Source organism: Phaethon aethereus, assembly GCF_964289735.1.
Source record: "Phaethon aethereus genome assembly, chromosome: 3".
NCBI lineage: Eukaryota > Metazoa > Chordata > Aves > Phaethontiformes > Phaethontidae > Phaethon > Phaethon aethereus.
In genome coordinates this window covers 29011756-29032810 of record NC_138576.1, presented here as the reverse complement: position 1 = coordinate 29032810, position 21055 = coordinate 29011756, and the positions used below count along the sequence as shown (strand labels likewise).

General features: G+C 35.6%; 1 protein-coding gene across 1 annotated transcript in view; it reads right to left on the bottom strand.

The window, feature by feature from the left end:
- PRIM2 (DNA primase subunit 2) overlaps positions 1 to 21055 on the bottom strand; it is a gene marked incomplete at its 5' end in the record, with an annotated part of 129761 nt that overhangs the window by 99961 nt on the left and 8745 nt on the right. Inside the window, 2 exons of the mRNA XM_081998173.1 lie at positions 2256 to 2393; positions 3259 to 3354. Of these exons, the coding sequence (XP_081854299.1) occupies positions 2256 to 2393; positions 3259 to 3354 (234 nt within the window). The remainder of the gene's footprint in view (positions 1 to 2255; positions 2394 to 3258; positions 3355 to 21055) is intronic.

Below are 21055 nucleotides of genomic sequence, written 5' to 3'. Positions count from 1 at the left end.
ATTAAGAGACAAATTAAATAACAAATCAGTGATGCTGTTAAGGCTCTATTATTTCTTAATGAAGTCTGGCCATGATGCACAACTTCTGCGCAAAGTCATGAAGACCTCTATACTACCCTAGCGTGTGACATTCAGCACATTTCTCTTGATTGATTTCTCCTTTGCAGCAGACACACACAAACATCCATGTGCTACAAAAGCATTACCAAGCAATACTAAACCAGCTGTACTTGCAGAACTTAAGCCTGGACCAAATAGTATTTCAACAACTACTTTTCACAAACAATACTGGAAGTGTGCCACTGTGTCACAACATCTATTGAAATGTGCCTCTTTAGATAAGGCTGAGGAAAAAAGGTACTTGGCTAAAGATTATCCTCCTAATTTTTATGTTGTAGAACAGAAACTGCTACCATCCTTAGATTTTAAAAAAATTCCTTATGTACAATCATTTCTTTAAAAGTGTATTCTTATCGTTTCACTGAAATGTGATTGAGGATTATAGTTTTGTTCCACTGAAAACTACACCCATGATCCAACTACCAAGCGTCACACACCAGTTACGCCTCCGTGTGGTATAACAGAATAACATTAGATTGACCTTTGTAGAACATGCTGGATTTTTGGCCTTCATTTCCAAAAGACTCAATTTAATAATATTCCTAGCTTCTCTCAGCAGTGCACTGTGCTGGCTAAAATTAGCTGACACAGTTTATTAAATGTGGTTTCACAAACTAAATTAGTAATCAAAACCCCACAACTTCAAGCAAGAGCTTTGGAATAGGACAGAAATCACTGATTTTTTTTTTATTCCTTACTCTGAAAACATGGTGAACTTTAATAAACAAAATGTATTTATTAAAACTGAAAACTAACGTAAACCTGAAATACTGCAAAAACTTAAAACGTAGCAGTTCTACAGAAGGTAGTTTTGCAAGCTCATGAAAGTGTTAAAATTTCTAAACTGTAATTAGAGGATAACATAAAGAAGTACTTCTTTACTATAAAGCAACTACTAGCTTTACCAAAGTTATCTGGGTTAAATGAATTATATAAAAGATAGTGTGTGTTCACAAGAAAAAGTTGCAGACTTTTCCTCAAACTGAAAACCATGTAGTCTACTAATTACAGTTCCTACTTTTTTTCAGACTTCTCCTCAGCTACTCACACAACAGGCAAATTCCAAAGTCCACGAAGCTTCTCAAAAGTATTTTAAACAGGGGCAGATAACTTGTGTACTAAGCCACAGTTCTATAGAATACATTGTTTTTAAAGCCCACATAAGTGTTATCAGCTTTCAGCAAGAACATTATGCATCAACTGAAATAAGTATGTCTCTAGTTGCAGTTAAAAGAGTTCTTAGGGGAATATTCACATAAGAGTATCACACTTTTCAATGCACATTAAATAATCCCACAGACTCCAGTTATATTCAATATTAAACTATAAAATTAGCACACCAGCAGCTTCTTAAAGGAATTAATTTTTACTTCACACTGTTTCTTTACCGAACACTCATGGTCAACCTTGATATTAATGTGACACAGCAATATAAGACTTTGAAAACATTTTTAAAAAGCAATCCAAAATGTCTTCATGTTATTCAACATGTTATTCTAGGACTCAAATTCTGTGATCACCAACTTTTAAACCCTGTGAAGAATCTAATATTGTAAAACTAGCAATTCCTAAATTGATCACCAAATTACTAACAGAAGAACATTCACATACAGTATTTACCATAGGTGTCCTAACTAGATTTGATACATTCATACCATACATTCAAACATTCATACCATGAAGACTTTATTTTTGCCTGACATGTTCTGACTTATCCTCATTTCAGTTCTCACTAATAAAGAAAAAAAAAAAGAAAATCACTATTTTACTTGTTTCAACAAAAAACTGTTGCAAAACGTTGTGGAAGAAAAGATTGATACGAAGAGAAAAAAACAGTTATCTGTATGGGGCTAACATTTTCAATTTAAAGTTATGATAGTCTCTATGCAGGAAACAATTTTAAAATAGTCTAGCACAAATTTCTTTACAATGCATATGACATGCTAAATTCCATTTAAAAATTAATGAACTCTCAACTTACAATGAACTCTTTTTTAGTGCTGTCAGCACTTTTGATAGGGTTCCCAGTGTTCTCCAGATGGAAACAGACAGATTTAAAAATCTAAAAGGCTACTGTCCAAGAGTGTCACTAAACAATGCAACAAAAGCCATAAAAATCAAACTATCAGACTTACCGCCAATGCTTTAGATAACTTTGTTCTATAGTTATTCAAAACGATCGCATCAATCTCCTTAAGTGGCACATACGCAAAACCATCTTTAATAAACACTCTTCTGGCTCTAAACAGATCCACAGCATCTGCAAGTCCAACCTGAGAAAGCAGAAAACCCCACACTGTGGAAGAGCAAAATAATGCAGTAACAGTGTTTACAACCTTAAGATTCAAGATGGACTGGAAAGCTTTAAGTCAATCTCTTTTCTTTTAACAAAGCTCTACCCAGGAAAAACATAAAGATTTTGAAATTAAATGTTGCCTTTTGAATAGCTGATCATTATTTCAGGGGAAAAATAATGTTTACGTAAAGTCATGCAACTAGGCAAAATAAGATACTTTCAAGTTTGTATCCACGATTATTAGCCCAGTTACATAGCTTTGCATCAGTTACTGATTTGATAATTGAAAATGGAGTTCTGCTGGCCTTCTGTTTCAGACATCTTGAAATACTTGATTCATGTGAGCTACCTATAAAGTGTCTTGGAAACAAGTCTGGATCCCAACCAACTTTGCTCCAAAGAAGAATCAGTGGGCTACATAAGGTATTTCTTTCCTCTCCCCTTGCTCTCTTGCAAAAAGAATTTCAGGCTAATACAATCAGACCAAAGCTAGCTTCAGCAACAGATGTTTGAGAATGTCTCCATCCTGAACAATCTGTCAGCCAGGCAAATTAAGTCATTTGTGAGGGAAACATTAAAACTTAAGACCATTTTTGTGGCGAAAGACAAGGGATAGCAGAAGAGGACAGAAGATATTAATGGTAGTTTAAAGCTCCCTTCATTCTCCCAGTCCCTCCATCTACCCTTATAACATGACATGAAGGAGAGGAACCCTCATTAGTCTCAGTTAATTTAGATACTTTGATTAACTGTTAGCAATAGTATTACATAAAATTAGTAACTCCAACTTTAAATGAAAGAGAATGAATGCAAATCTGTGGAACATACCAATTTCTACTTACCTTATAGAACATTTGTTCTTTTACTTTAGTCATACTGAAGCCAGGGGTTGATGTATACAGCTCATTTGCCAATTCATTTTTCAGGTCTTCACTAACCTAAAATTAAGAGCTTGTTTTAAAACTGCTGAAATGCTTCAGAATTAGGCTTTTTTTTTTTTTAGTAACACAAGCTAAAAGATTACTTAATCTGTAAATATACATATATCACTTTAGCTGACAAGGCAAAGAGAATGATTACATATTCAGTAAGTGATCACTAATAATTAGTTAATCCTAAACCAGTAAAACACTAGGGGTCAATAGTGCTAAGTAACATTCCTCCTAAAGCAGCAGTGCAGATTTTAAAATAAAATAATAATTTTAAACATTAACACAAGAACTATAAGCACACGATTTTTAAAAACCAAGCTCTTCAAAATAAAACTCTTGACAATCCCTGTCATATCTAGATTTACCGCATGCATTAAAACAAAGCATGATGACTCAGTGGCAATTAGTAAGCACTTAAATGACTTCGCCAGATTTTAAATAAAAAAATCAGTTTCAGCTCATTTTTAAATCCAGGTTTAAAAAAAAAAAAGACATATCATCTTACATTCATGGATTTCTCTCTTGTCTTTTTTTTTTTTTTTTTTGAGGAGCAAGAACAATGGGATATTTACTGTTCCTGAGATATTAGTGCTTTAGTGCTTTCACAGTTCTTGAAACAGTTAAAGTAAGCAGCAATATTCTAATTTAACTTCTTAAAGTATTTAAGCCAAAATTTCTAGCTTGAAAAATCATGGACAATGTTACATTTCCTAATATAAAAGCTTAAATACTGAATGTACATTAATATACACATTATGCTTTCCAACTACATAATAATATAGGTTTTGGATAGCATCAAATATGGCAGAAAAGCCACATTTAAAATTAAAATTTAATTATTTTACTACTCAATAAATAGTTTTTGGATTTTGTTCAACAGAAAACAATTAACAACAAAATTCAAAATCAAACTGTGGTGCTTTAAGTCATGATTAAGCTCAGGCTTTAAAACCTGAAAAAAGTAATAAATAAAAAAAATTAAATCATAAATAATACACCCTGATAAAACAAATCATACATGCTGGTAATCCAGCAATTATGCCTTGTAAATTAACTACATGCAACAAGACTCTTAAACTATTTACACAATATGCTTTTGATAATGTATTATGGAAATAGTCCCTGACTAGAAGAGATTAAATGTTAAGGAACACAGAACACCTTCCCAAAACATAGATGGACACAGATGTCACAACATATACTACATTGTGTGACACTGCTCTTTATAAAATGAAAACGTCCTCCAATACCTAAGGAGAGGTGATATAAGGCTGCAGTCAAGATAGCTTTCAGAGACTAGTCAGGAACGAAGCCAAGGCTATCACACGCAATAGATACCCCGACTCCAAAAGCAGGAGAAAAAAGACACTCTGTGTCCTTCCTCTCCATGGAAGGGGATGTGCCTAAGTGTGCTGGTTTTGGCTGGGATAGAGTAAGTTTTCTTCATAGTAGCTACTGTGGGGCTGTTGTTTGGATTTGTGCTGAAAACAGCATTGATAATATAGAACTGTTTTCATTACTGGGCAGTGCTTACACAGAGTCAAGGCCTTTTCTGCTTCTCACCCCACCCCACCAGCAAGTAGGCTGGGGGTGCACAAGAAGTTGGGAGGGGACACAGCTGGGATAGCTGATCCCAACTGACCAAAGGGATATTCCATACCATATGGCATCTGCTCAGCACATCAAGCTGGGGGAAAACGGAAGGGAGACATTCAGAGTGATGGCATTTGTCTTCCCAAGTAACCGTTACGCATGATGGAGCCCTGTTTTCCTGGAGGTGGCAGAACGCCTGCCTGCCCATGGGGAGTGGTGAATGAATTCCTTGTTTTGCTTCATTTGTGTGCGTGACTTCTGCTTTACCTATTAAACTGACTTTATCTCAACCCACGAGTTTTCTCATTTTTACTCTTCTGATTCTGTCCCCCGTCTCGCTGCGGGGGAGTGAGCGAGAGGCTGCGTGGGGCTTGATTGCTGGCTGGGGTTAAACTACAACAATACACAGTTTGGTTTCTTTTCTGAATGGGGCAGGATATCTTATTTGTTGACTAACACTTCTATACAATTAAATAAACATTTAAACAAAACTTTTTTCCTTCTTCTCAGTTGAAAAACTGAGAAAATGAAACAAAACAAAACACTTTAATTGTAAATCATAGGAAGGACCCTTTCATTTCAAACTTGGAGGAGTAGCTCAGCAAATCCCCTTTGTGAAAGTGATTTGATAGATGCATATGAAATGGCCGATGCAGCAATATCTGGAAGGCTTATGGTTACCATGTCTGCATCTTGATGTAATCTGTAGTAGTCTCTCAGGAAAACCAGCTTGAAGAAATATAGCTGCCAGCAAGGCAGAAGAATTTAACTTTGAAGACCGAGGAAATACACAGTAGCATTATATTGCTGCATGTGAAAATCTAATGCTCCAGGGAAAAACAGCCTGCAAGGAAACCATTTTTCTTTAACAAAGTAGCTGTATCAAAACAGTTAAATGTGTTTGTGTAAGTGATAACAAGTGATAGAAAACACTTTCTATAAAAATACTCTCACTAACAATCTTGTTTTTGTTAGTCTTTGAAAGATCCTCGCTTTTCAAATGTGACACCCTGGAACTATACACAAATTTCACACAGTGCAAAACCCTACTACTCCTTCCAGATGATATATTTCTTGTTTACAGATGTATAAATCTAAGTCACCACATCAGCCTGCACGCTTGCCTTTCAACTAGTATAGACCGATGTTTTAATTTTAATTCCAGAATAGTGACTTCCATTTTTCAAATGTAACCATTTTATGCTTTCTCAATAGAAATTGCTTAAGAGAGCCCAGTATACCATGTTATTCCAAACCCTCGGTCTTCTAATAAAAACAGTACAACATATAGTATATCTATAGTGGTAACAATTGCACCATTTCTTCTAGGGTACCTCATGAAGAAAAGTCAAACTGAGCCAAGAATAGTTTTGTTACAAAAAGCCATTAAAACAGTCCAGTTACTGTTTTACAGACAGGCTTGCAGGTTGGGGGGAGAATGAGAAGGGGGAAAAAGGCCAAGATTCCTTGCTTATTTGTTTCTCGAAAATTAATTTGCTCATTTTAATCAATAAAAGCATCTTATTCAGTACTACATTTAATTTCAAGGTTTCTTTTATCTTATTTAATATACATATAAAAGTATACTGACTCCAAACTTTACAAGTTGTCCAGATCCTTACTTATTAATAATCTGACCACATCAATCTTGTACAGATGTAAAAAGTCACGGTGATTTTATATTTTCTTGCATCTCCCTAGCAAAAAAGTTAACACTGTTGGGGTAAAAGTGATCCTGGTGAAACCTCCAGAAGAATAACTTAATGGACCATGACTAAGATTTGGACAAGTTTGTGGACAGCGCTACCAAAAACACAGTCAGAAATTGTATTTTTTAAAACCAACAAAAATAAAACACAATAACAAATAAATACTTACAAAGCTGTTAAATACTTTACTTCTTACAGCCTCAAGTATCTCACAGGTTAGGCAAATCTTCAGCAGCCCTACAAATGCTTTGCTCCTTACCTTTTCACCAAATTCCTATTGCCTTCATGTTTTCAGCTAAGGGAGAGAGGAGAAGAAAAAACAAGGATATCCCTAGCCCCTAACTAAAGCTGAGATATCACTCTAGAACACATTTAAAAATAAAACTTGCTTCTCTAAAGACTAGAACATAAAAAATAACCATGCATTGGCATAAGGATTTCACCATTTTCACATAAAATTGTGTAAAATTCACTGAAGAGGCAATGCAATGAAAAAAAGTTCCTTATAGTCTAAACTCAGATTCAAGCTTTTAGTTAAGTCATGCCTCTACCTCTGCATACAGAGCATCATGAAACACGTATCCCAATTTTTCTTGGTGCATGCAAGCTGGAAAAGCTTTTTTTTATTATTTTATTTCAATAAGAACACTACAGTTTGTACATTTAATAATTGCATCCTAAAATGGCACCTGCAAGAACACATTCGGTAATTATTTAAAAATTAGAGACAATTAAATACAGCTTTTAGGATTCTAATCAACATCGGAAAGACAAACAGACTACTTAACTTTTGACAGCGCTCAATGATGTTCACCAGCTAAAATAGTGTGATGTTCAAAAAAATCAAAGAAAAAAAAAATCAACAGAAATCTTCTGAGTGTGCCATCTGGTGCTCATCTGACCCTCCACACTGAACTAATTCAACTCACCCCACGAAAACAATTCACTAGTTTTGCCTCATTAGATTGTTGCCATTTAATAAACTGAAACTGTTTATCACCAAGTCAGTCTTTGCTTTGCACAAGCAAAACCAATAACACCAAGAAAAGGATCTTCCCTTTTCAGTGACAGTGCGTCATGTGTCATAGATCGCAAAATTCAACACTTCATCGTAAGTTTTTGACACTTAGAAAAATTAGAAAAATCAAGACATAGAAAGGGAAGGCATGAGCGGAAAGGAAGGAAGGAAGGAAGAATTGGGACAAGTTCCATTATTCGTAGTTTTCTTGCTTTCTACATGGAGTTTATTCATTGATTTTAATCACAGAATTGTTCTGGAAACAGAGACACACATAAATTTAGATTAAAAAATTAATAAATTAATATGTAAGTCTTGGTTAAACAAACACTGGCAGTAAGGCTGTCCAAAAACTTCAAAATAAACTTGATATCCCTACTCCATTTCAATGGAGAACTAAAGATGCATGCACCTATTATACTACTATACATGCACAACTACTTAATTTTGCTGTTTCTAAGTCACCCAGTAAAGAACAAAAACTTAATGCACAAGTCCTTGCCTTTTCCAAGACTCAGCTTCAAGTATCTACATGCACACATCACTGGTGTCCTTAGGAAGTGAACTTTTTAAAACTTGCTTTTAGTCACTGAGCAGCTGGTACTTGAATGGCACGACAACCTTCTCAAAATGGATGGCGCTAGTCTCTCAATACTGCGCTATATTGCAATATAAGTATCAAACGGACAAAGCAGTAATTTCCTAGTCAATCTTCTCCATTGCCACACAGCACAGCACAAACTAAGCCAGAACTAGAGTACAAAAGTATTAACATAGGTACCATTAAATTTAAGAATATAAATTTAAAGTGTATTCAGCTGGTTAATGAATACTAGCTTGATTAGGAAAGGACATCATTCCCAGCTGTCCTACCAATTAAGAGCATGAAGAGCCTTAAATAAAGCATTCTACAGGCTCATAAATCTCTTGTTCACAAATCTGATGACAAGGTTTGTTAAGAGGTATCGATTCCATTTTGGCCAGGCACAAATGAATTAAGAAGAAAATTGTATTTCCCATGGTACTACAACTTACTATTTTAGCTCAAGTTCAGGTTGCTGGCATCCCTAAAAATACAAAGGGCTGCACTTGGAATTATTATGTATTCTTATCCATCAACTGAAATGTTGTTTGGGCTTTTTTTTAAGTCAGGAGTGGGCATCGACAGGACATTTTATGGATCTTCCTTAACTATGCAGCTAATTCATGGTTACCATATTCACAGAGAAACACAGCAACACAGGTCCAGCTTCCTACATTCCTGACAAACATTTCCCTACATCCATGAAAAGGAAAGCTGAACAAAACAATTACTCTAGAAACATCCCCACATACCTATGAGAGTCACACATGACTGAACAGCTAACAGAAGATCCTTATGGAAAGTAAGGGAACGAGTTTTCTTTCATTTACAAATTGGGATGCTAACATCAGACTCAATTTTACAGAAACTTGTTAACAAATGTTTCTCTAGATTTAATACAGGATTAGCGGGAAAGGGTATTTCAGTGTTTACAGACCATTTTACAAAGCTTACATCCAAACCAGCAGCTAGTAAATTCTACTTGCAGTGTAATTACATCCTGCACAAACTAGCCTATCAGTTTTTATGCTGCTCTACTAATGAACAACATAAACATTTCCAAAGTTACTGCATTCATTCACTGCTATGTGAAGAATAAACTCATCTTGGAAACATTCTTAACCTCAACCACTACAAAAGAACTTAACAGCTTGATTATCCAAAGAATTTATTTTTTTCTTGAAAAACATATGGATATCATTTTTAGAAATACATCATTGATTTCCAAATTTTCTCTTCCCCTCTGTCTCAAAAGAATGTCTAAAATATTTATAGGAAAAGAGAGGACACTTGATGACACCACTCTCCTTGTCTATACCAAGTTTCTTCCAGGAATCCAAGATTTCCAATTGCTAAGAACTGAGGATCTACAAGGATCAGGTTAGGACTTGCTGTTCTTTCATTATTTCCAAGCCATTAGATAAATGGCAGTCAAGTGTCAACTGGTCAACCATTGAGTGATAGAGCACATCATACAAGTGGTGTGGGTACCATTCCCATCTCTTCTATCATAAGCTGAAGAACATGGTGTAGAAGACACCTATTCTCCACTGCATTTCTGGTACAGCTGCCAATTCACGTTACTTTAGAAATCCCGGGTTACAGCAGAACATCTGCCTCAGGATTCAGACTGTATTCCAAATATTGTCTGGTTGTTTTCAGCTAGATCAGGAGGAAGAATGTTTTTATTCATCACCTCATTTTCACTGCAGCCTTTTTTGCAATTTTTATTTGAAAGAATGTTAACTTTTTCAAAGCAGGAAAAAAAATGTACTTCAAACCAGAAGGAGTGTGTATAGTAGCCAGTACAAAAGGATTCACCCTTACAGTGGACTCTAAAGGTCCTATTTAACTCAAATCATGAACCACACAAAGCTATTTAGTAAGAATCACAGTGTTCTAGCACACTAAAGGGGGCATAAGTAACTGTACAGTTTGTGTTTTAGTTTGACTTTAGTTTCACTAGTCAATTTTAAGCAATAAAAGCTATCTTCTAAGGGTCCATTTAGATTTCTGCAGATAATCAGCATCTGTTTCTAATCAAACTGAGATGATTACCAAATTAAAACTTTTAATTAGCATTTTGCATAATTTACAAACTGTTCTTCATTATGTTTATGAAGGTGAAAAGGGACATCCCCAGTAGCTATATATTCTTCAATCACATTTGTTACATAATTCCACAATTTTATAGAACATCACCAACACCATATGTGCAAATAAATACACACAACTAGAATTGCTGCAGCAAAAAGCTAGTTGTCTCCATGACTAATAACAAAATCATGCTTATAGTACAAGGATCCACTAAGGAAGGGTAAATAAAGACCCCTCCATATCCACCCTGCCAGTGCACAAAAAAACAAGTACATGTTCTCCCCTCCTTCCAGCCAACACTTCTCCCTCTTAGATCTGAGGTGTGTTTATATTCTCCTGTGAACCAAGCTTTGTTAAAAAAAGTCTGTAAGAGAATACTATAATTCATTTTAAGTCTAAATGTTTTAGTCAAACTTCACCCCATCTACCTACCCCTCACAATGTTAGCTTACTAGAACACCCAGGTAGCTTTCCAATCAACCCAATTATTTTGGGTTGCAGCCAGTTAGTAAGGCTGCTTTGCAAAAGACATTACTTTGCAAACAGACCTGCCAGTTGGTCTACCAAATCCTTCAGCTGCAGTACAGTGGCCTAAAGAGTATTACATACTGGTTGAACCAGATTCCCAGACTGCTAATAATTCTAAGAAAAGTGGTCTCCCTAGGATTTTTTTCCCCCCTAATACATAACTACAGTAAATAACAAGAGGTAGCCGTAAACCTAGATATCAGTGTGGTTTTTTTTCTTTACCTGGAACAAAAAACAATTTTAAAAAAAGGAACAGTTAATTCTGTGATAAAGCGGTTTCACTTACATCTATCTTCTGTAACTTGAATGATTAAACTGACAAATGTATTCCTTCCTTTGAAATCAAGTACTTTAGGATGAGAGTAACCTGTTATGTTTTTTGAAGTGCTAATGATATACGTTTCCCTGTTTTAACAAACTCTAGCATTTTAAAAAAAAACAACCAAACTACTTCTAAGTCTTTCCACATACAATTTTGTTTCTATTATGACTTTGAGCATGGAGCTAAGTGACAGAATATGTATTTTTAGCTTAACTTTGTCAATAAGGCAATATTTCCCTCTTAGACATGCATCACTTCTGACCTTTGCCATCACCTGTAAGACAAGCACCATCGATTTTCAAGCAAAGGGAAAACTGTAGGATTCAAATAGCAGGAAACTAAGATAAAATTCAGAACCATTTCCTTCACAAGTGCAAACTGCAACCTACTTGGACATAGTTATTGTTTTAGCTTGGCACAAGTTTCCACATGGTAAAATTGGGCTTTAGACAGTTTCCACTTTTAAGCATTTTTCCCCATCCTGTTTGGGAAAGGAAGAAATATTATTTGATGCTCCTGAAACAAAGTCATAACCCCAATCAGAAGAACATTTTGGTTTATACACCTGGTACCAAAATGGATAACTACAGTCATGGCCTTTTAGTGGCTAGATACGATATTGAGTATTTTCTTTCACCTGTATCTGTCCTTATTAAGGACACAAACTAGTCCCATTCTCATTAATCCAAATCTGACTTCAGGATCTTCCATATCTGATAAAAGCAGTCATAAAACATTTTTTCAAGAAGCTAAACTACAAGTATTTATACAACTGCCCCACTACTGAAATAAATGCTTTTGAAGAAAGCATAATAGTGATATCAGAAAGTCTCTCACAGGAGTGCTCTGATCATAAAAACGGAAATTAAAGAAGTTTAATTTCTACTGCTTATAGCTGCTAAAAAAGTACTTCAACCGCAACATCAAAGAAGAGCTACCGTGGAAAAAAAAAAAGAACATTAACTCCACTAATGCATTTTGCGCTTTCCTTTTATTTTGCATTTCTTATTCTTTCCTCTCAAATGCTGGCAGATGCACTACAGCGTGTTAGCTCCCCCAACTGACTATTCCCGTTTGCTGTTCCTTCCCCATTACTATGATCCAAAATATTTTATTAAGATAATGTCCTTTATAACAGCATTACAAAAATTAAGATGGTTAATTTTACAGCAACGGGCAGCTAGCCAAAAATAAGGCATCCAGCCTAGAAGTTATAAAAAAGTCATAATATTTTTTTAAATTTCAAGAGGCTTTTCAGAGGTGAAGAAGTTCTAAGATAATTTAAACAGGATCTTTTATGCTCTGTGGAGAGGAAACAGCAACACAGGAAGATGTATGTAAAAAGAAATATACTATGCTTTGAAGTTTATTTCTTCTGCACACTGCAGAAAGATAACACAGAGCAGAAGCATTGCAGGGAATCTAAATCCAATTTTACATCATCCTTATACCATAGATAAGGATATGATAATAACTATTCATTCTTATTTCTTATGGAAGCAACAAAGAGGAAATATGTGTATTTCACAGAATGAACAGTCTGAAGATAAAAATGAAGGAAGGGTCACAGGAAATCAGAACAGTCAAGATGATGACCAAACATCACTGCAAAATAAATTCAGGATAAAACTTTACATTCTACTCCACTCCACAGTCCTGGAAAGGTACAGCAACAAATCAAAGCATCTGACAGCACTTGGGAAAAAACACATGAGACAAGTAATAGCCCATGAGGACCTGTCAAAAAACAAATTGTGTTAAGCCAGTCTCACTGCCTTTATGACAGTGCAACAGATATCAGGGATAGGGAAAAAAAAACACAGGTGTCATATTGTGTAAAAAACCCTGAAAGTCACTCTCATAAAACATTTTCACGAGCAAATGACCAAACAGTTCCACTGAATCTCCTATAACCTAGGTGCAAAACCAATTGGAAAAGCCATGCATGGAAGAATGTAAGTCAAAAATAGAAGGATGTATTAAGCCAAGTTCCAAGATTATTTAATTTTAAAATAAAACTGTATAATTTGCTTACTAGCTTGTATATTAAAAAGGAGCAGATTACATCTTTAAATGCCATGAGGCTGAGGAGACTGCGAGGGCTCTGGAGCAAGGGATCAGACAAGAGCATCTGATCTAAAACCAAAGGCTGTATTTCAGCAGAGAAGTTGCAAAGTTCTGCATCTGAGCCAGTTCTGTACAAACAGACAAAGAGCTGACTAACAGACAGTGCTGAGAAAAGCAGCTGTGAGTCCCCATCTCCAGCTTAGGAGTCACTATATCATGCTGCGAGCAAGGGGGTGGGAGGGAGAGGAATGAAAAAGCACATTAATTTAATCCTCCACATCATCTTAGAACTGGTAATGGTTCAGCTGGAATATTGTGACCAGCTGACATTGCACTTAAAAAAAGATGCTGTCCCATTAAAAAATGGCAAAGGACACCCATAGAAATGACAAACGCCCATGCACAAAGAAAGGCTAAAAGAAGAAACAACAAGAAAGCGTAATTAGAGTAATCTTATCTAGACAACAAATACAAAGAGAAAGGGGAAAAAATTTTAAAAATCACCTTTCTCAATTAGTGGATAGAACAAGAAGAAATAGGCTTATGTTACTGGAAAGTAGAGTTAGGTTTGACATTAGGAAAAAAAAGTTATAAGGAAAGTAGACCAGCAGAATGATGACCGCTGCTGTGAGACATGAATGTACAGGTGGCGGGGACTTTGCAAGCAAAGCTGTGAAGTTTTCATGCACAAGGTAAATGAAACAACTGTCATCTTCAAAGTGCTATTGAAAGAGTCAAAGACAAAAAGAGAAGGAATACGTAGCATTTTGAAAGCAACTACAGAACATTTTGGTCCACATGAACAGAAGACTTTTAAGGACCAAGACATCCTTAAACAGCCCCCAGAGAGAAACAAAGTCTGACTGGTTAAGATGAACAAGTTTCGTGGCAAGTTTTCACAAGAACCAAGTGGAAAGGAACCAGAAGTTCATTGTCTCTTCCAAATCAACACAAGATACCTCACAGACCTACAGAGATCTTCAGCTGCAGATGCTGAAAAAACAGATCTTTCATTTGATGTCTAAGAACAAATGGTAGGACTTGGACAGTTAAAATTGTGCAAGGCAAAGCAGACAGGCTGAAACTCTCAGGTTGAGAGCTTCAAAAGAGACACCTCTGACAGTGGCAAGTAGTAAATGGTGTTGAGGAGAAGTACAGCTTTGCTACACCAAACTTAAGCTACGAGAACATCCAAAAAGAAAGTAGGAAAGACAAAACCAAATTAAAACAAAGAGCTAGTAGCAAAAAAGTATTTTTAACTATCAGGCAAGGGTTGAGACCATAGTAACAGTGCTACCACACATCCAGGAAAAAGAAGAAAACCTGAAGAACTGAATCTTGCCCTCACCACAGAAATAGAATGGGTGAGCCAAAAGAAAATAATCAATATACTGACATCCATACACAATGAGAGAAGGGAAGCATGACTGAGGAGACTAGAAAGTAGCTTCAGTAGAGGAAGAAAAAGCTGTAGCTGAGAAACACCAGAAGAACCTGAAGTTGAAGCTAGGACAAAGAAAAAGCAAGCATTAAAAATACTACATGCACTTAATTGTGATGAAGTATTGAATGCAATATTAGCAGGAGAGCTCATTACTTGAAGACAGACAGTAAATTTTCTTCAAACTTTAAATCCTGTCAAAAGAAAGATTATGAACATCTTAAGTGCATTCACAGTTTCACTGAAGCAGACTATGGCATGGAAGAATCTCCCAGAATTCAAGAGCAAAATCAGGCATCGCTTCTGCTGAGATTTGTACACAGGAATTAGGAGTGCAAGATGCTGAGATGGGTAAGTTACAGAGGGTTACTTTGTGACTGGAGGAGGAGGACTAGACTGATTTGAGAAACAGGAGAGAAAAGCAAAACTCATATGGCAGACCTATCCCAGGAATTAGAAGTTAAAGGCCCCAGAAAATGTGGCAGTTGTCTAAAAATTACTTAGATAAGTGACAGTTCCTATATGAAAAGGCAATGAAGAGGAAAGTTCTGTTCATTGTCATTTTAGGGAACAGGAGGATTGAGCAACAGCTGAGGAAAAAGTCAATTTCATGGAAAGAAGGAAGTGCTAATAACTACAGAAATTAACATGGAAGTTAAATTCACAAGGAATGAAAAGAAAGATAATTTAGACTTGTCCTAGCAGAGTTTGCTTTTAAGGAAACATTACTCCAAATACTAATTTACAGTAACTGGCATGTTAGTTGCCAGTCCAGGGGACTCCTAACTATTGAGCAATGCTAAGATACAAGTATTACTAGGTAACTTTTAATCCAATTTCTCCTTTAATGCTCTAAAGCACAAGTTGGCATATTTTAGAAGGGAAAAAAAGTGTAAATAAAACTCCAAAGAGAATACTCACATCACATCCAAAATATCTTAAAACAACTGCTGAAAAAAGCAGAATATATTAGAGGTGCCTATTTATATTTCAGAAGCATGCAAAAATCCAGCCTAAGATCTAGGAGTTACTGTGCAATATGACATACATAGGCACAGCCTTGAAGGGCAAAAAAAGATAAGCAGCATACAGAGAGAAAGAAAGGAGAAGTTCATTCTATTTTTATAGCTTCAGGTTACCATCATCACCATGAATAATTACTTCCCCAGTGTAAAGTCCTAAAAGACCAAATACATGAACAACAGGAAACTCAACACCTTAATTCAATAATTTCTAGGAACACCAATGTCCCAGATATCTTGCCATTTTCCTCAAGCTTACACATGCACTGAAAGCTTTTCAATAATAACTTGTGGCAGTTGCCATAAATATTCTGATTATATCAAAAAGGCTATCAGAAATTGATAAAGGCTATCAAATTGATAAACTAGGATTTATCTCACACTATGAAGGTCCAAAAGCACTATTATAACAAAAAAGAGCAATTATGGTCATTTCTCAAGGGCTTCTGATATGACCATGCATAACCAGCTACAAGAAAAAAGGAAAAGGACAAGTGAAAAGGTTGGGGTAGGAACAGTGGGACAAATGAGGGGGTGTATACATAGCAGGGCATGGAAAACCACACAGACAACCAATCTCACTGATAAAGTTAGATGACAAAATGGGGCTTGGGCATAATGTCAGCTGACTCCAAACAGGTCTTACATCACAATCTGGCAAAATAAAATCAAGGACTCCTAACTTAAACCAAAGGAAAACATCAGATGTCCACAGCTTATGGCAAGAAAGAAAAACAACTTTCTAGTTAAAACCCAAGTGTCACTTACCTAAAGCAAAACTTTTTACTTTATGTAATTCCTTCATATACTGAAGAATTTACTTTGATTAAGGTATTTTCTTCAATGACTACAATATTTAAAATATTCACTATATTTCCCTTTAAATATCTTAAAAATCTCTATTAGTGGCTTTTACTGCCAGAAACTGTCAGGCATCATTGCTGTAATTATTCATTTATAGTAAGATTTTAATGCTTTAATCTCCTAAATTAATGTAAATTTCAACTGCACACCTGGTTTGCATATTCTCTTTGATGGGCCCTGTCACCTTAAATGTCAGCATTTACTTCTCTTGAGTGCTGCTTAAGGATTTCCTGTGCTCCCTGTGTGACTGACTTTGCACATAGACTATTTAATGTGCCTTGAGAGCTGAAAATTACATACTGAAGCTTTTTATGTATGGCATGTATCTGGATGATGACAGTACTGTCCCTTAAAAAAAAAAAAAAAGAAAAAAGGTTTTTTAAGTACATAAAAGCTAGAATAGACTGAAAACATTCTGAAATACCTTCAGAACTATTCCATGATTCTCCTGTTATTGTGATTGAAAACCATTTAATGTATCAGGGGAAAATACTCTTAAAGTATAGATTAAAAATAAGCAAGGTCCAGAAACAGGGAACAGATTAGTAAGTATTTCTTGTTCACTGAAAAGAAAGAGACAATTATATAGCTGAATCTTCTTCACATATTGAAGTGTCAAGAAAGTCAATGTAGCACTCCTTTCAGGACAAGGAAACATCAAAAGCAGGAAACTCTCATATCTGAACATATTCAAAGGCTGTCAAACCACATAACACTAAAATAACATTAACTTATGTGACCAGGTGACAAAGGAGTGAGTCATGGATCCATGTATGGTGTTTTTTTTGAAAAAGTTAAGCTTAATTTTGAGGCAAGAGTATTTCTGTCAAACAGCAAGACATGCATTAACCAGTCTTCCAGTCTCCTCTCCCTTAAGCAGTTTCCCAAAATTTGGTGGACACTTGACAGCAAGCCATCTATGAAGCATTATGTAAAAAGTCAAGTCAGATAAGATTACAGAATGAGGTCCAGAAATTAAAGTGTCAAATAAGGATAAAAATAAGCTTCACTGAAGAAGAGAACTGCAGAATTAGTGAATAGAAGGTTTAGCAAATATTCCTTGAAGTCCAACGCTCTAAGCTGAACAACTAGATCCTTTTTGCAAGACAGCAGGATTTTAACTAACATGAAGCAAATGTTACTCAAAATTGCCTTTTTCCCAGCAAACAGGTAACATCGAGAGAAATATCGCACAGCCAGCTATCAATGAGACGACACTACTCTAAGAAAAATGCATTTTAAATGAGCTAGTAAATACCTATAATATTTTATCAAAATACTATTTCCTAAAAGTTGTTATTGTAAAAGTGTCATGTAACAAATTCTACTCCCAGGCCAAGCCTAATCACTCCCAAGTCAAGCCTAAGTACTCTCAGGAAAATACATGGAAAGAACTTCTACCAAATAATGTATCACAGAGTAAGTGTGTATGTGTGTGTATATAAATTTGCCCCCAAAAATTCTAAGTACTGTCAAAGGTAAAGTTCAAAAGTTAAATTTCTTCAGTGTCTCTATTTACTGGAAAGGAGGCTATATTGTAACATCATCTTTGACACCATGGTTCAACTAAACTTATTTCCTGAGGAAACAGAGGGCAAATTCTGAATTGTTTTAAGTTCTCAATACAATAATCTTGAGGGGGAAGCTATTCATGAAAGGTGTATAAGTGATCTTGTTAAGATAGAAGTCATCTTCCAAATTGAATCTAATTTTTAACAAGATACCAAAAAGAACAGAAGAGATGCCTCTAAAAATGTCTAAAAGTGTATGAAGAGCACAAATCTTAAATAATTTCTTTTCTAACGCAATACGAACGGCTTTAAGGCTGTTTTAGTTTAAAGCTGTAGGTATTGTGTTAGAAAATAAATGACTGCATTAGAACATAAATGATGGAAATGCACTAATTAAAAGAGCTACTCCCAGATACTATGAAGTACACTAGCCTGTATTATTTCTGTACTATTTGCAAGCAAAACAGTACTTCATTAAAACACCCTCTTTTGCCAAAAAACAGTTGTGGTTTTGTATTCTGATTAAGAGCTCAACACTCATTACACTACACAGAATGCTTTAACCAAAAGGAATAAAGAAAATAGTTTCACTCCTGACCCAAACTGCAGGGAAAAAAAAAAAAATTTAAAAGCTGAAGCAAGTTTTTGTTGGAGGTGCTGAATACAGCCTCTCAGAAGCTGAGACTATTGAGTTTTTCAAACTGAGAAGTAACAAGAGTAAAATTCCAAGTAATCCTCCTCAGTCTCTACTCCTGGGCAGAACCTCAGCCCTTGCCACCAGTGACCAGACAACCTCTTCTTATCCAACCTAACATATCCATGCTTAAAGAAAAGGGTAACACCACTGCCATTTACGTAACCTTTTCCCCCTCTACCATTTACAAGTAGCTGGAAGAGTATCAGATGTAAACGGCTCCAGTAGGGTGTCAATCTCAGTAACAGTTTAACACCTACAGCAGTGTTTAAAATAAAAGTGTAAACAATTAAAAATGTACAGAAGTTGCAACAAAGGAACCAAATGACGCACTATGGTACAGTTACAGCTCACCACAAGCAAAAAAAAAACAAAGAATGAAAAAGACTGAGAATGAGATCCATCATTCCCACTCTCCCACTGTTATTCCTGCTTTCCTTCTACCCTCTGCCTTTCTTGATATTTTATTCAATACCCCATGCTCTACCTCTTGCCCATGCTGGCATAAATTGGCAGGATAACATAAACACTCATATTTCAGAGCAGTGTAAAATTTTGAGCACCAAACCAATGTTCCAGCAGGCTGAGCAGCACCAGCCCAGGTATCTTTCACACTTGCCACAAAACAGATTGGCCAAAGCTATTTCCTACAAGTGATTAAAACGCAATCTACCTGTTAGTAGTTCAAAAAAGCATCTCAAATATGAATGCAAAGTAAACCTCCATTTTTTTTCCAGAAACCCCAGGTTCCAGAGGCTTCTCTCAGAAATACTAAAGATGGACTAACTCAATGCAGTGACAGCTCTGTAAAGACATTTCAAGGAAAAATTACCTAAGCTTCAAATTTCTATATACTAAATGTAGAGAAGTTTATCTGTGAAAATTTTGAATTATCGTAATCCTATGCATATTCAAACACAAATTCATTATACGGAAGTCATCATCTTTAATCTGGATGCTTTGAACAGTTTATAGCCTCCCTTTTACAAGTAAAAGGCATCTTTACTTGTAGGCTCCCCAGATTTACTTATTTTAACAAACCCCTTCCCATGTATTTAGCTCCATTAGCAATATAAATGTCAGTCACAGAACATAAGAAACCCTATTATAAAAGTGAAATTTAATGAAAATGAATGTTTTCATTTCCAATTTTATTTTCAGAAAGTTCTTGTTCTTTGACAAATATTCTCTTTAATCATGAGATCAGAACTACTATCATTTCATATTCTTCATAGCTGACTGTCGCATTAAAAATTCAAAGAGTCTGACATTTTTTCTTATCGTTTTTAACAACTTCATTCTTTCCAAAAAGTTGCTAAATAAGATCCTTGGTGCTACATACTTCAAAGAAGATCTTAACAGATGCTTAAATATTGTCCCTGAGTAGAACTGAAGACTTCTTGATTCTATAAAGCAGTAATTATCAATCCATAATTCACAAAACCTCAGGAATTAGTCTGCAAAACCCCTGCAAATATTTGGAAGAATACACATTTCACTTTCCCATGCACGTAAGTAAACACAAAAAGGAGAGAAGTGACAGTTATTGAATTCTCAGTGTTTAGCTCCACTTTGTTGTTGCTGTAAATGAAGACAACTGTGACAAAACCGTACAAGACGATCCACCTACTCCCCCTCTCCACAAAAGAGTTGACCCTTTTTTTTCATTAAATACTGAGAATGACTTCTTACAGTGATTCTTGGAATAGTTAACTGGAGACATTGCTATGCCAGACTACACTAAGGTCTCAACTTTAGCAGCTCTGGCCTGTCTCAGATTGCAATTCTGAGATGAAGAACCATTATCTAGAAAATGCAAGGTGCCTGTCTTCTCTTTAAAGACATTTAACTAACTTTCTTAGGATATATTAAACAACGAAAATCCAACAGAAGAGTTCCTATCAGTTCACCAATACAGAAATTGGATTGTAATATCAGAACTTATTTCCTGTTCCCAGACACCATTCCCTTTTCTAGCAGGCAGAACACAAAGTTTGATTTGCATCTTCTTTTATGCACAGTAAGGTGTGAAAATATTGTAGCTTCCAACAGAGAAGTACGAATAGCACAGTTCATTTCCCTTTTAAAGTCTTTTACAAATAAAAAACAGAAGAAGAATACTGCTTTTACAGTGGCCTTATTTTTTAGTGGTCCCTACACAGCGCCACAGAGTTTAGATCTATTTCAGATATGTATGGAACTCCTTCATAATATTCAAGTATTTTATACACAATAGTGCGAGGAGGGCTCAGTTTTGC